At 38.8% G+C, this 14,835-nt stretch overlaps 1 protein-coding gene across 3 annotated transcripts; it reads left to right on the top strand.

Moving 5' to 3' along the window:
• The first annotated feature begins 7,401 nt into the window (after window positions 1-7,401).
• Window positions 7,402-14,626, top strand: PPDPFL (pancreatic progenitor cell differentiation and proliferation factor like). 3 transcript variants are annotated; one of them, XM_042029039.1, is made up of 6 exons: window positions 7,402-7,510; window positions 7,596-7,692; window positions 8,651-8,740; window positions 8,826-8,925; window positions 13,184-13,262; window positions 14,027-14,626. In XM_042029039.1, the coding sequence occupies exons 2-5, from the start codon at window positions 7,638-7,640 to the stop codon at window positions 13,221-13,223; spliced, it is 285 nt and encodes a 94-aa protein (XP_041884973.1). In that variant the 5' UTR covers window positions 7,402-7,510; window positions 7,596-7,637; the 3' UTR covers window positions 13,224-13,262; window positions 14,027-14,626. The 3 variants fall into 3 exon arrangements, with proteins under 3 accessions (XP_041884973.1, XP_041884972.1, XP_041884974.1); XM_042029038.1 differs by having other exon boundaries at window positions 13,184-14,626; XM_042029040.1 differs by lacking the exons at window positions 13,184-13,262; window positions 14,027-14,626 and adding an exon at window positions 9,354-10,816 and having other exon boundaries at window positions 7,403-7,510.
• The last annotated feature ends 209 nt before the right edge of the window (window positions 14,627-14,835 follow it).

Genomic DNA, 14,835 nt, shown 5'->3' with positions numbered 1-14,835 from the left:
TTATGGTTCCTCTGGATTTTCTACCAAGAAATCTAAGACCTTCAGCTAGGAATCTTTCCTCATGCCTATCTATGCCCCCTGCCTACTCCATGACTCTGTGAAACATGACTTTTTCCCTGCCTTGAACAGAGAGTAATTTTCTGCTAGTCTGACCCAAGTTTGTGACCTCCAGATCCTGGGTTCTGGCATACCTGAACAAAATACCTGTAACTCTTAAAACTAAGTTTCCAGTTTAAAAACAGAGTCTCTATTCTGGGCTATATTGCTTTCTCCTTTTCTGAAAACCCTTCTCAGCCTTTTGGAATCTTCTCTTTGTTCTTTACGTTGTCTTCTATTTTTGGACCCTGAATTCCACAGGAGATGTCTGTGCTGCCTTGCAACTGCTGGTCATGCAAGGGGATGAAGCCTTAGGAGCACTAGAATACTTTGAAATCCAAGATAGATCAACAGACCTTTAAGAGTTCAAACATGTTTATCCAAACAGGACAAGGGAATTCTAGGTCAAAGTCCAAAAAAATCTTAGAAAAGCAAAACAAGATAGGAAAACAAAAGCATGCAGATAAAATACACAGTATATCACATAACAAACAAATCATGTCAAAAAGTGTTTCCAGACATAACTATGAGGATGTGTAGACAGGGGGACATGAAAAAGCTTCTCACTGTCTTTCCTCTGCTCCAGGAAATGCTGCAAACTATGCCTTCATTGCCAGTGAGATGAGTTTATAGTTGGCGCAAATTCTGCTGGGATGCTGGGCACTTTTACCTTGTGAAGTGCTCAGCTTGGCTACCTTTCCTTTTTCATAAGGACAACTTAAAGTGCAGTGTCAGTATGTCACGCTTAGAGGCTCAGCAATGGTGTCAGTCAGGATTGAGACTGGGAAGAATGGTCTCCCAAAGAAGTTGCTTGTCTGGCTCTTTTCTCTCCCTTTTTGTTTTGGCTCCTAAATGGTCACAGAAGCAGAGATTTGCAGTGCCTCTTCTCTTTTTTATTGCTGGTATGTTGCATCTTTAAGGCAGGAGGCCTTCCCTGGTTGTGTGAGTGGGGCTGTGCTCCAGCCCTTGCTGTGCTAAAAGACGTGGCACTGTGCATGTGGAGGCAGCTTTGCAGCAGCCTCAGAGAGAGACTTCCCACCAGCAGCATCTCTGGAGATGGAAACAGCCTCTGCATTAGATTCATTAAGATCTAAAGAAATGCAATAACTGGACCCTAATAAGCCATCTACACCCAAAAGTTAAACATGGTATGTTTTCAAATGGATGCCTAGGAGAGTTTGTTTGGCAGATTATTGGACTCTGGATTTTACATGATGTCATGTTAAATTAACTAACCCTTAAATTAATGCCAGGGAACCTTGTCAGGAGACAGAACATGATTGTTCATACTATTAAGATATTAGAAAGGTCCTGGAATGGCTTAGGCTTAGGGCTTTCCCTGGCTTCTTCCCAAAAAACTGCCAAGCAGCTTGGGTTTTAACACAAGCAAGAGACAATTCCTCACCATTTTGGTTGTAAACATCTTATTTTGCAGTGTGGCTGTTGGTCATTCCATACCAGTTGTCTTCAGGGCCGAAGAATGATACTAAGCATATTTAAACTACAATTTCAGATGAAATTAAATGTGTGGGAGTCTAGAAAAAATGGCAGAGTCCCTGGTCAGTCCTAATGGTGTTTGCACTTCTGAGGTTTAACAATTCAATAAATTTAATAATTTAATAATTTTAATAAATTGGTTACATTTTGAGAGAAGAAGGAAACAACAAACAGAATGAGCAGAGGATCTGACCTGACATCCTTGAGTGACAAGTTCTACACTCCCAGCGTTTCTCTTCTGCAGGCTGGAGGGATTTGTGAGTGAATTAAACCTTTCGTGTTTCTTCAGGTGTTGCTGTTGCAACCTCACCATGTAGGTGTAAGTCTGCCACACCTTCAGGATGTAACCTGTCTGACAGTTTGCTCTAACAGAGCTGTACAAGTACACTTTGGCTTCTTAAATTTGGAACAGTTCTGCTCTGTGATGTCCTGGGCCAGCCCTGTTGCTAGGTTAATGGGAAATTTTCCAGCTGCAAAATTATGAATATGTTCTTCTTGTTCACAAGTTCCCTGATTCCTTTTGCACCTCATGCTGCTCCATTCTGAGCATCTGGCCTGGTGACAGAACAACTAGTCAAGAAATGAGGATGCCAGCATTTCTCAGTGCTGAGGAATAGTGTCTGTGCACTGTGGGGCATGATGGGCTACTACCACCTTCTAGGATGCCTTTGCAAAGGTAGCAGGTTGTGTTCAAACTGGTGAGCCTGAGTCCATTCTACCTGCAAGGACAGAGAGAGAGTAGTACAAAACTGAATGAGAGCAGAGTCTGTGTGTGTACATCAAAATGCACAGTACTCTTTATAGCAATTTGAAAAAGTGGATGCTATTTAATAAAATGTTTGTTTGAACCAAAATAAACAAGAATACTAAAATATGCAGTTTGGCCCTGCATCTCTGTAATGGATGTGAAATTGAATAACAAGCCAACTTTTCTCGTCTCTATAGATAATAAATTTCCAGGGACATATTGTATATAAATATGCCTGTGTTTCAATTTCGCTTTATCCAGTTACCTTCCAATCAATTACATATTCTATTTTGTAGGAATACAGTTTATAATCCCTATATCTGTTGATGCTGGAAGCTTAACTCTTCTTCTTTGGAATACTTAAGAAACAAAAGTAACAAAACCTCCAAGTACTCGTATGCCTTCTGAGAAAGATGTAAAAGATGTAACAGGTTTAGCTTGCTGGAAGAAATTTATAGGGTTTGTGAAGCTTGTTGCATATGGATCCAAAGAAAAACGGGTTTCACTTAAATGCTAAGATAAAACTAAAATGACAAATGTTAAAATGTCTTTGTTTTCATATGAGTGTAGTGCTGCACTGGACCTTAATTGGGCTGAATAAGGAGAAATTTGTAACTTTGAGCCTTTGAAAACTGGCATTTAACTGTAAATGCACAAAGATGTTCTAACAATTTAGCAATGCACGGTATTTTTCAGTATTTTGGCCATGCAGTTTGTATGTAAAAGTGTGTGTTTTCCCTGCTTTTGCTGATGTTTCAGGCGTTGTGCATCATTCAGAGGTGTGCTCCATGCACTCTAGAGATCAGTACTTACCCTTTGCTTTTGATGTTATCTCATCCAGTATCTTAAATCTTCAGGAAAAAGTAATATTTTTCTCTTCATTAAATGTGTTGTTTTGTTTGTTTTTCCTGATTTTATATTCACATTTGTAGTAAAGATTTAAAATAATAGGAATGAAAGAAAGTGCCAGAGCTCCCAGTAAGCAACCACTTTATTACTGGGAGTGGTCTTTGCTACAGAGCTGATGATTTGTAGTGGTACCACACACTGCAGTGGTGAAGAAAAATGTTTCTTGTCCCTTCTGTGCTTAGGCTCTCCCCAGCAGCTCTAATGCCCTATGTATCTTTTGCAGGCTACATGCAGTATGAAATTCCATTCCCCTGCCAACTCTCATTCTGCCATTTAATTCTTCATCAATGCCTCAGCTCCTCTTGGTTTTGATAGATGAACCCTGCATTCCTGCTGAGCTGTTTGGCTTGCAGGAATATTTGAAGAGTAAAACGAATGAAAAAAGCAAGTGATGGCCCTGGTCCTTGGAAGCAGCTAACAAACTAAATAGGTTTTGATAAGTAATTTTTGCATCGCAAAGTTTTTTTACTTCACACAGTGGAACTATGAAATTTCTTTAATACAAGCCTCTTCTATAAACTCCTTTCAAAATATGACAGAACAGGTATGCAAAATAATTTGTTGAGATAGACAGTGAATAATTGGAGTTACTAACAGATCCATGAAGGAAACATTTCTGAAAGTTCTCTGAAAATGTTAATACATCCATTACAAAATACCACTCAGGGAAGTTTGGTCTTCTCATGGAGAGCCATGGTCAAACTGGGACATAGTTCCCTTAAAAAAAAGAATGATTTATACTTTCTCTAAGAACTTGGAATGAAATGCTAGTTGTGGATGGTAATAAGACTGATTTTGAGATTAGCTCAGTTGGTTAGAGCACAGTGATAATAATGCCAAGGTTGTGGGCTCGATCCGTGTATGTGCCATTCACTTAAGAGCTGGACTCGATGATCCTTCTAGGTCCCTTTAAACTCAGAATATTCTGTCATTCTGTGATTTATGAAAAGGTGCAAAATTTGCTTTTCCAGAGGCTTGAAGGGAGAGTATACTTAACCCTCATGTGCCGAAATTGTTCCTTTCTGCATAAGCATGTGGAAAAATTCTTTCACTCAAATTGCTCACATCTGTCTAAACACGGCCAGAGTACCCATACAATCATTCGAAGGACACAGCCATGAAGCAACACTACAGTTTCTAATGCCAGAATACTCTTACAGAAGGTTAAGTGGCAAGGAAAAGTAAAAAAATAATGTCATAAAAGTGCATGGAAGAAAATACCCGAAGCAAGTCCCCATAAAGACTGGCACCATGCTCACAGATATTCTGAGAAGTGAAAGAGTAGCTAAGTTTATTAGATAAACTTTGTCTAGTGAATAATTAACAGATCAGCTTGAAAGTGTAACTCAATATGGCCTGTTTGTTTGTTTTCCTTTTTGTGACAGTGATGTTTTCCTTTTAACATCTAATAAAGGGTTATATCAGGTAATCCTGGCATGATAAGGTGGGAGATGTATCCATTTAATTGGTCATATTGATTTCATTTTTAATTTCAAGTTACTTTCTGACAAGTATCCATGTTTGATGGGATCACATATCATTCAGTACCGTGTCTATTTTAGGTTTGCATATACAAATATTCTATTAACCCCATTGTTAAGGTCACAGTATTAGTCAGCCAAAGGGCTGGAAATGTACCGTCTGTTAAATGCATTTTTACAAAAGTGGGGATCATGTACTATTTATTTCATAGGGCCCCTGCCTCTTTTTGCATAAAGCATGGGTATATATGAAAAAAAAAGCATGAACTGATTTTGTTATATTCAAGAGACTATAGCATGCCTTTAGTAGGATTACTTCCATGTTCATGACAGAATTCGAGTAGTGATGCAGCCAAGGCTTCAAGGGAGAAAAGAACAGGTCGGTGGTCAAGGCAATTGAATGCTGTCTTGAAAGCTAAATTGTAACCTTGCCCCTGAGTTTGTAATTGATGCTGAGTTACTTAGATTAATCATAGGTGGCCACTAACCATTTTTTTCAATGTCTGATTGAGAATCTGATTTATCAACACACTGAGTACTTAAATCTGGATCTGAAGCAAATGACAGCTATAAGTGGGTAAATGAAGTATGGCATAGTGCTCAGTAGTTCTAAAAAAAATAAAGTCCTAAACTGCTCTCATATGAGACATGTAAGCTTTGTGGATATTTTTATCTTAGCTCCTTTGGATCTCAGAATACCCTCTTGTTAGCTTAAGATAATAATATACCTTGGTTTTGTAGCAATACTTTAGAATAATTGTGCCAGCATTTTAGAAACAGTCTGCCAGAATGACCATGCAAGAAAAAACACTGGTGAGACCTGCAGCTCTATATTCAGAGGATTCTGTATTCTTATTAGAGGAAAATACAACAGATAGGACATAATGACAGATTAAGTGAGAGAAATAGTGGAAAACTTCTCATTAAATAAGTACTTTCTATTCCAGTGCATTAAACAGGGCTCCAAAACAAAAGTGGTAAATGACCATATATGCTAAATGATACAGTCAAATATTATACACACAGCAGTGAAACAACAGAAAATTTTACAGACCTAGTGTTCCACAGTTCCTGAGTATTTTGGCACAGCTCTGAAATGGATGGATATTTGTGAGGTTTGCAAGAGAGCTACTTATTTCTGTGTTCTTGCCAAATACAAAGCCTACACCATGGGCATGTTAGAGCTAAACAGCTTTTCTGATAATGTCCTTGACAAACCTATGAGTAGATTAAAACAGGATTTTAAAGCAGAAAGAGAAAAGAAGATACATTAAATGACAGTGTTATTAGCTCTGTCTAGGACACAGTGCCCTAGGACTACAGGAGGACTACATATGTCCACCCTCACAGCCCAAGACAAGCATTGCCCATGCCTCTTTGGGGAGAAGCTTCTCTTCTTTCAGCAGTGGATCTGACAATTTAGCAGAGTGCTCAGTGTGAGGGCATTTAAGGTGACAAAAACAAATGAGGTGTTGCAGAAGTTTATTGCCCTCAAATAGAACAAGACTGAAGATGGAAATTGATTATTAAGGCAGGAAAGGAGGTGACTGATACAATGAGCTAATAGCTAATAGTATTAACAAGCTAATGCATTTAGGTATCCATAAACAAGAAGCTGCAACAAAAAAAGTAGTACTATTACTCTTACGGTGCCTTTTTACATAACAAGATAAACATATGGGGTAACTGGTGCTAGTGCTTGCTACAAACTCATCTGCAAAGTATTTCGTGTGTCCATCTTGCAGATTTCTCAGTGATGAGCCTTCAATCTTTGCTCAGGAGAGACCACCACATTGTCAAGACTCTGACAGCACATCAGCAAAAAGGCCTATGAAAATACACTCTGCTTACCTGTTACAAATGCTCTGTGTGTATAATGTTTTAGAGGCATTTTCCCTGGAGTGTGGTTTACACCCTTACAAATGTGCTGGGAGATATTATGAGCTATGTCCTTATCATCTGAAATAGAATGCACTATTCAAGCAGACGTGTGACAGTAACATGGTGTTACACACACTACATGTCTGTGTTCTTACCCATAGTTCCTGCTAGAAAAAAAAAAAAGTATAAGAAATTTTGTCGTGGAGGCGGAGCAAATCAAATAGACAAAGCTGGTTTGTTACTTTTTCTGTTGACAGTTCTGAAAGATGAGGACACACACTGTTGGACTAGTTTTGCCATGCTATATGATTACAACAATGTAAAGGACTTTTGCATTTATCTCAGGAAGGTAAAAGTAGTTTTGTGATCTATCTTGGACTTCGTTCTAATTTTACCAAGACTACACGATCACAGGTTTTGCTCATTACCATGAGAGTGGAGATCATTCCTTTGGCTTCATTAAAGAAATTAGTGTATATGCACAGCCACGTTTGCATTTCTGAACAAAAGTCTTTACCCAAACAGGCGCCTGTCTGCTTCACCCAGCTCTTCCCATTCCTCACAGGGAAGAGAATAACGCAGCAGCCCGTAGTGCCGCCTGAGGCACTCCAGAGATGTGCTCTGAGATGACCCGCAGGGACAAGGACCGAGGGGGCCGATGCGGGACGCGGGATCCGCCGCGAACTGTCCCGGGCGGCGCCGGGCAGGGGCTGGGCGGCTGCAGCCGAAGGCTCCATCCCCTCTTGTCCCCTCCCTCCCGTCCCTCCTGTGCCACCGCCCCCGGTCGGGGGGAGCCGCCCGCCGCGTCCCATAAAGAGCGGCCCGGGGCCCGGCGGCGCTCGCTGCGGAGCGGGGTCCCATTTCTGCCTCTCGGCCGCCGCTTTCCCTGGGACACCAGGTGAGCCGCAGGGACGGGGCAGCGGCACCGCTTCCCGCGCCGGGCGCAGCCTGTTCCCCGGCACAGCGCATCCTTTCCCCCGCAGGCTTCTCCCGGAGACAGGCGCATTCCCCGTTGTGTCGCTGCTATGGCCTCCGTCCCCTCCGCCGGCTGCCTCCTGGCCAAGAACCAGTACTACAGAAGTGAGTGCTCGGCGCGGCCGGGAGCTGCGTGTTGACCCCAGACACACCCCCCGCCCTTCTCTCCCCTCTTCCCTTCTCTCTGCCTGGGGAGCGCCTCTGGAGGGAGGCTGAGCCCCCCGAGCCTCTCCCGAGAAACTGTCCGGGTTGTTGGCACTCAGGAAAAGTGTCAGAATGTGTTTCAGGTGATGTCTGGATGAGCTGGGGGCAAAGACTTGTCTTTAGTAGTTTTTAATTTCTTGGAGAGTTTTTCCTATCATGGAACTTCACTTTTAATGAGTGCCTGCTTCTGTTTATTCATCTACCTTTTCTCCTTTTTTTTTTTTTTTACTCTATTTAGGATTATTAGAGTTATCCTATATATGCATATACATGTATGTTTGGTTATAAAATGTGACCTAGAAAAAGTGCTAGCCTAGCAAGCCATGATTCCTAGCTGTACTTCCTATTTATTTTGCAAGTTTAGACACAATACAAAATCAATTCACATTTCTGTTTTTAACTATGTGAAATAATCATTGCTTTGAGAGTATATGTGGTGTATTAGGACTCCTAGCTCCAGGATGGACACTAGTGCAAGTGTAGTATTTAGTTGTGTCTCAGGGGAAAGTATTGCAATTGGGGTGTTGTGGACTTGAATGTTCAAGGATGTACTTGCTTGTCTTGATAGCAGTGTGGCCATGATATTAAGTTTTGTCACTGATTTCAGTGAAAGTTATGCGGATGGATCTCAGTATGCTTTTAAGGGAAGAGTAAGCAGAGTGAGAGAGAAACTGATATAAAAGTTCTTATAAAAAGGACTGAGTAGAACAGGGTATATAGTATAGAAGTTACACTCTGTAGCTCAGTGAAATTGTTTCCTCTGAGATATGAGCATGTCTGAAAATCTCCTGACATATAGTGCACTCTCTCAAAGCTTTTTTTTCTTTTCGTTACGTGTGTCTCTGTTTTCCACAAACAGCAAGACTGAGCTCAGAATCCAGTGTTTCTTCCAGCTCCTCCTGCTCTTCAGATGCTGTGAACATCACAGACCAGGACAAAGCATTGCATGGTATTGTTCCCTTCTTTGAAACAGTTTTCAGTTTTTCCTGTTATTCACCCAGTATCTAATGCTGTGGGCTTTTCTCCTTTGGCAGGGTTACCTGAGTTAGTTGATAAATATTGGTGGATAAAAAGCTTCTTCCATAGTGAACCCTCTCCACCAGCTGTTGGCAGAAAAACACTCTCAGCAAGCAGGTGAGTTTTTTTACAACAGTGGGAATAACTTCCTTGCTAATTTTCCTTTTGGTAAAAGTGTTAGTAAACAAGTTATAATCAGCTAAAACCATCTGGTGGGTTGCAATGCTGTTTTGATGACTTAAGTAAAATACGTATCAAGTGTAAGGCTATAGAACCTTTCCATGTTTTCATTTTAACAAATGAACTCATATGCTACTTTGCATTATGCAGGTGTTAGTGCCTGTTGCTGTTTCACATCTATGGTGATGTTTATTTAATAATCTACCTATAGAACTTGCACACCCATTTATACAGTTTGGCCATTTTACATTATGTTAAAAAGCTGAACAGAATGCATTCAAAAATACTTAGGCAGATAAATAAATATCTTTGAGGTAAATACAATGAAGATTTTACTTATAACCTTTTTATATATATTTCTTCAGTACCAACAGTTGAAAAGGACAGCGTGATGGCTTTTCTTACTGAGATGCTACGTACAGACTTGTTTTTCCAAGAGGCTTGAGGTCTTCCTTGTGTCTGGGTTCAGCTGCAAGAAGAAAACAAAACCTTTAGGAGAGTGGAAAAGTGTATTTTCAAAATACTTGTCAGTAGCTAAAATGATATTGCTTAATGGACATATCCATGGCCTACCGTGTTCTTTCCAGATTTGCCATAATTTGAGATGTCTCTCTAATGGAAGTTTCCAGGATTAAACATCCTGATGACTTACTTGAATAATTAGAGAAAAGTGTCAGCAAAAATAAGGCATCATAGGTTTAGGAGGAAGATGTGTATTGAGTGACTTTGCAATAGGTGATTCAGTTAGGTTACCTTTAAGGTACCAGCTCTGTGGGCAGTCAGAGTGATGTAAACAAAATTCAGATCTATAATCCAGAGTAGGATTGCTGTGTGGCACATGTCTTTCATCCAGTATTTGTGTACCAGTTACAGGGTGTAAGTTTACAAGAATCCTTGTCAACAGCATTGCTTTTGGAAAGCCCAATTAGATGAAGAAGCAATAATCAGTTTGGGTTCTTTGATCAAGCAGGGTGCATAGATCCCAACTTCAAATACCCAGGTACAACTTTCACTCCTACCTATGTATGCTGGTATTTGAGGACAGAATAGAGGAGATACACAAGAAACCAGTAATCCTAATGGACACTGACCTCTTTCAAGGCGAAGAGCAACCTTAATCAGAGTTGATACTTAACTGCTAGTTCTTTTTAGATTTCTTCTGCCTGCTTTGTTGTGGCTTAAAGAGCTACTTGCTCCTAAGCGACTAATTCTATCAATATTCTGCTGTCAGATTAGTTATGGGCTAGATCTGACAAAGGATTCCACTCAAAGTAATCACATTATTGTTGTTATCCTTTGTCATGCTCTTAAAAGCTACTCTAACATTGCAATGCTGAAGACTAAATGAAGCTAATTAGTATATAGATTGTTTATTCTATTGGGCATGACTGAAATGCATCAGGGATTATGGAAAATAACAAGTATTTAGCTGGATGATAATGTTTTTGATAAGTATCTATGCAACTTTTCGATGTGCTATCAATAAACGTGATGAATATTTTTCCGTCACTGGTTGAACTAACAATAGCAAACATTAATGTAGCCAACATATTTTTATTATAGATTAATGGTTGTCACGGTTATGCATAACTCCAAGGTGTATTAAGTGGCTGCTTCAGGAAGCTTATGGTCTTGGTGGAGACAATAAATGCATAGCAGATGACAACAGAAAAGAGCATAATTCTGAAAACATGATTTCAAGGGTCTTTAAATTGACTTGTGTCTTACTTTACTGCTATTGTATAGTTTCATCTTTGTCCTTTCTCTAAGTGTACAGAATGACTCTTTTTATACTAAGATTTTTTTATTAATAAAGATTTAATCATGACTTGTTTTTGGCCTCCAAAACCAAGCTGGCATTCCATGTTGCCTGTGGTGCAATTGGTGTGTTGGTTTGGGTTTCGTTTTTTAAATATGTATTTATTTTCCTGGTTTTTTTTTTGGCGTGTGTGCATCACATTCTTCCTTTAATGACTTCAAGGTCTGATGTGAGTTAAAAAAGGAGTGCAAGCTACGAAAAAGCCCTTAACACCTTTTTCTATAAGATCATGTTTTAAAGGAAGAGAAAAAGACAACATGATATTTGCAAGTTGTGATTGTGACTCTCTTTGAAGGTGCTTGAAATCACAGAATAAAGAGATGCTGTAGGCCTATAATTATTATACATGTGAAATACCAGATTCAGGAAACACTGTGGAAAAGAAGTGACAAGTTTCCATATTACTCATTGAGCTTAAGCTGCTTCTGTCCTTATAGAGCCAAAAAAGCAGGGTGCAGAACAGGCTTAAAGAGCTGATAAGCTTTTAAGACCCACAAAAAACCCTCCAAACCAAAACACAGTTATTTTTCAGGGAGTGGTGAGGGGATGAAGGCTGCATATTGTTTGCTTTCATCTGCTTAGGCTCTATGAATGACTTGTTTTTGCAATGGCATCAATGTGACAGAAACCTCTGCTCTAGAGAGGTGTCCTCATGCCATCCACATCCTCTTTTACTGTGATCAGCTCAGCATTTGGGCAGCACCCCTGTCAACTCATAATGATTTGTGCCAGTTCTTCAAAGTATGCAATGAACCAGCTCCATTAATTAATAGCCAGTGTTGCTATTACAAACTCCTGAGAGGATTTGGGTAAATGGGAGATGAAAATGCTTGCAAATAAAGGGCTGCATTTTGTCACATCTCAGTAATAGGGAAATGTTAGTTTTCTTGATTTAAATGCCAATACAATGTACTTTTGAGAGGAGGGAAAAGCCAAAATTTAATTGATTTTAAAAGAAGCTGAAATAAATAGAAAGGGGAAGCTATATTGTATGTTTAAATGCAGCTTAGAATAAGGAAAACAGGAAAATAGTATGATTTCATATGCCAATCCAGCAAAGACAGGTACAAATGTTTGATCAATGATTAATTTTAATAGAAAAAAAGCGCTTTTTTGCTGTTAGAAGGTCTATAGGTAGAGATCTATTTTAAGTTAATCTGTATATTGTTATCCATAACAAAAAAAGTAAGTATTAGAAAAAAGTAAGTATTAGAAACAAGAATTGTGCCAGCATGTAAATACTAGGTTAGATCCAACTATCATGACCAAATTAGGAATGGAGAGCTGGCCTTGAGAAAGATTTTTTTTTTTTCTTTACCTCAAGCACACATATAGCAATGATACTTAATAACAGACCTCCATTTCTTTCCTAAAAGGGAATTTAAGTTGTAGTGTCCTGGTCCTACTAGTACCCTATTTGAAAGGCAAAATAGAAGAAAATTCTTGTACCATTTGTTTTGGTTCAAGAAGGATGAAGTCTGCCTGTTCTGCATGTTTAGTGAGAGAAATTCATAATAATTGATTTTTCTTCCCCAGTTGTTGCTATTTGAAAGAAATACTGTAAAGTTACATTTCTTTCCTAGAGTTTTCTTTCCTATATGTGAAATAAGCAATACTGCATATTGTGGATGGACAATAGTGAGGATTAACTCTAAAGACTGTAGCTATCACAGTGAAATGGGATTTTTTTTAATATACACTTGCTTTTTCTGCAGAAGCAAGAATGATAAATGGAGCCAGGTAAATATAACAGGTTTTCAATATAAGAATAAAGAGCAAATCTAACAGCAAGTAAAACTCATTTTGAGTTGTTAGGAGTAAGTATTATCCTTGTAATTTTTTTGTTAGGGTCAGTTCTCTTTGTGGTATTACAACATTCAGATACGTTAAAATAATTGCAAATTCCCTCTTTTTTTTTTTTTTTTCCTTTCATGATCTTAACTAATAGTGCATTATTTCTTCTTGAAAGCAGACTGTCTGTTACTGTCACTTCTCAACTCTTCTATGAAGGAAAACCCAAGCAGGGTTTACTCAGACATTTCTACCAGGATTAATATGGTTTGCAAAACATTTCTCGGGTTATTGCACTTGCAGCTGGTGACTGAAAATTTTGACCATGACCGTGTTCAATGCCCTGGCTGACTCTTCATTGATGGAAGGATTCTGTCAGATTTCTTTTGTCATGCACTCTGTCATATGCCATTTTAAGCTGTTCTGGCAGTAGCAGATGTGAAATATACTGTTTGTAATCACTGGAAGATGGGTTTTTGTAATAGAAAGAGGCTATCACTACTAAGGAAGAGAACTGGATCAGTGTTTTGGGAGGAAGTTGTGGAAAAGCATATTTTTTCCTTTTTTTCTACTTCCATCCCTCAGAAACTGTGGAGAAAGAAGTTGCTGTTTCCCAGCCCTATGACAAAAGAGAAGATTCAGCTCCCACTTAGAGTACTTGATGGTATGTTCAGAGACAATCTATTGACTTTTTCTCAAAAATAAAATTATAAAAGTGCTTGTAGTCAAAATGACAGAACATGATCTGGACAGAGATATAATGTTAGAACAGCTCATAAAAGGAATAAAAAAGGGCTTGTACACTTGAAAAGTTGCTTTTCTCAACTATGTCAACCACCGTGTCTCCTTCAAACTCAACCATCTCTGGCATTAACAAAATTAATTTTCATTTGTACCTATAACACAGACGTCATAATCTCACTTTACTTGTTTAGCTGAGGTAACACCACTGGGTGCAAGACAAAACTGTTTGTCAGTTTGTAGAGGAGAACCAAGGTACAGCTTGATGTCAGTCACTCCATGGGGATCATCTCCAGGATGGACTGAAGCTTGGCTATCCAGGAGAAATGCAGTGATACTGGAAATAACCTTCTAAAAAGATACTCAGATTTTCCTTTCCTTTTTTCCCTTTCCCTTTTCCCTTGGCCTTTGCCTTTCCCTTTCCCTCTCCCTCTCCCTTTCCCTTTCCCTCTTCCCCTTTATGCAACAAGTGAAAAATCCTGACTTTGAAGTAGTCAGGGATGGAGAGTCTGTAAAATACCCTAAAAGTAAAGTAAAATTTTCTGTGGTTGATCACCTTCACCTTTAAAGATCTTCACCTCTGGTACCAACTTGAATTTCTCTATGAACAGCAGTTCAGGGGTTAGTCAGGAATGCATGACCTAAATAAAAAGTAAAGTTTTAAAGTGATTCCACCTTCTCTTCAAGGATCTTTCCAAAGAGGTTGCATCATTTTTTTTAATATCCAGCTACACTGACTTCAAGAAGTATTTCAGCACAGTAGGAGTGGATCAATAGGTGGAAGCAGCTGGAGATGTGCTTTTTGCTTCTGTGAGTCAAAGATAAAAGCCAAGCTCCCAGACTAGGTTTTGGACTCTGTAGTTTACAGATGACTGCTAAGTGAGCCAAATGACAAGGAAAAAGGTGATGGTGAAGTATTGACATGGCATCAAAATATTGGCCAGTTTGAAATCTTGGATCCTGAAGTACTGCTCAATTCATTTTTAAATGGAATTTAATGAGCAAATTCCTTAATATCTCAAATAATAATATGTTTAAAGAGTTTTACTCATTGCAAGTAACTACTTGTATGAAATAACACCAGAATTCACATTTTTGAAATTTAATTTAAAAATTATTTTCAAGCTTCTCTTTGATAAAATGTATTGTGCAATTTTTTTGGTTTAATTCCATTATTACCTTGTATAGAGAGTATAGCTTCTTCATCTTGGAAAAGGCCACTTTACATTTTGAATAAAGTTTTGGAACCTATGATATGTGTGTACATTAAACCTAGTTTGGACATCATATATCTTTCTAAGAGCCTATAAAATTCATGTTTCATTGTTTCATAACAGTGCAGAAATGAAAGGAAAATACTAGGGGTAAAATACACGATGAAATAAGTTCCTTTAAATAGGTATTTTCCCAAAATATTTGAATCAAGTCAATTTAGTGCTGTCATTACTCCAGCTCTGACACACCGTATGTTTAAGTCCAGATGAAATCTGGAATCA

This window comes from Corvus kubaryi, unplaced genomic scaffold (genome assembly GCF_017639235.1).
Source record: "Corvus kubaryi isolate FWS band 111438036 unplaced genomic scaffold, C.kubaryi_AGA036_p1.0 37312, whole genome shotgun sequence".
Classification (NCBI taxonomy): Eukaryota; Metazoa; Chordata; class Aves; order Passeriformes; family Corvidae; genus Corvus; species Corvus kubaryi.
Note: the sequence above shows the minus strand (reverse complement) of the source record. Positions and strands in the feature narration are given on the sequence as shown.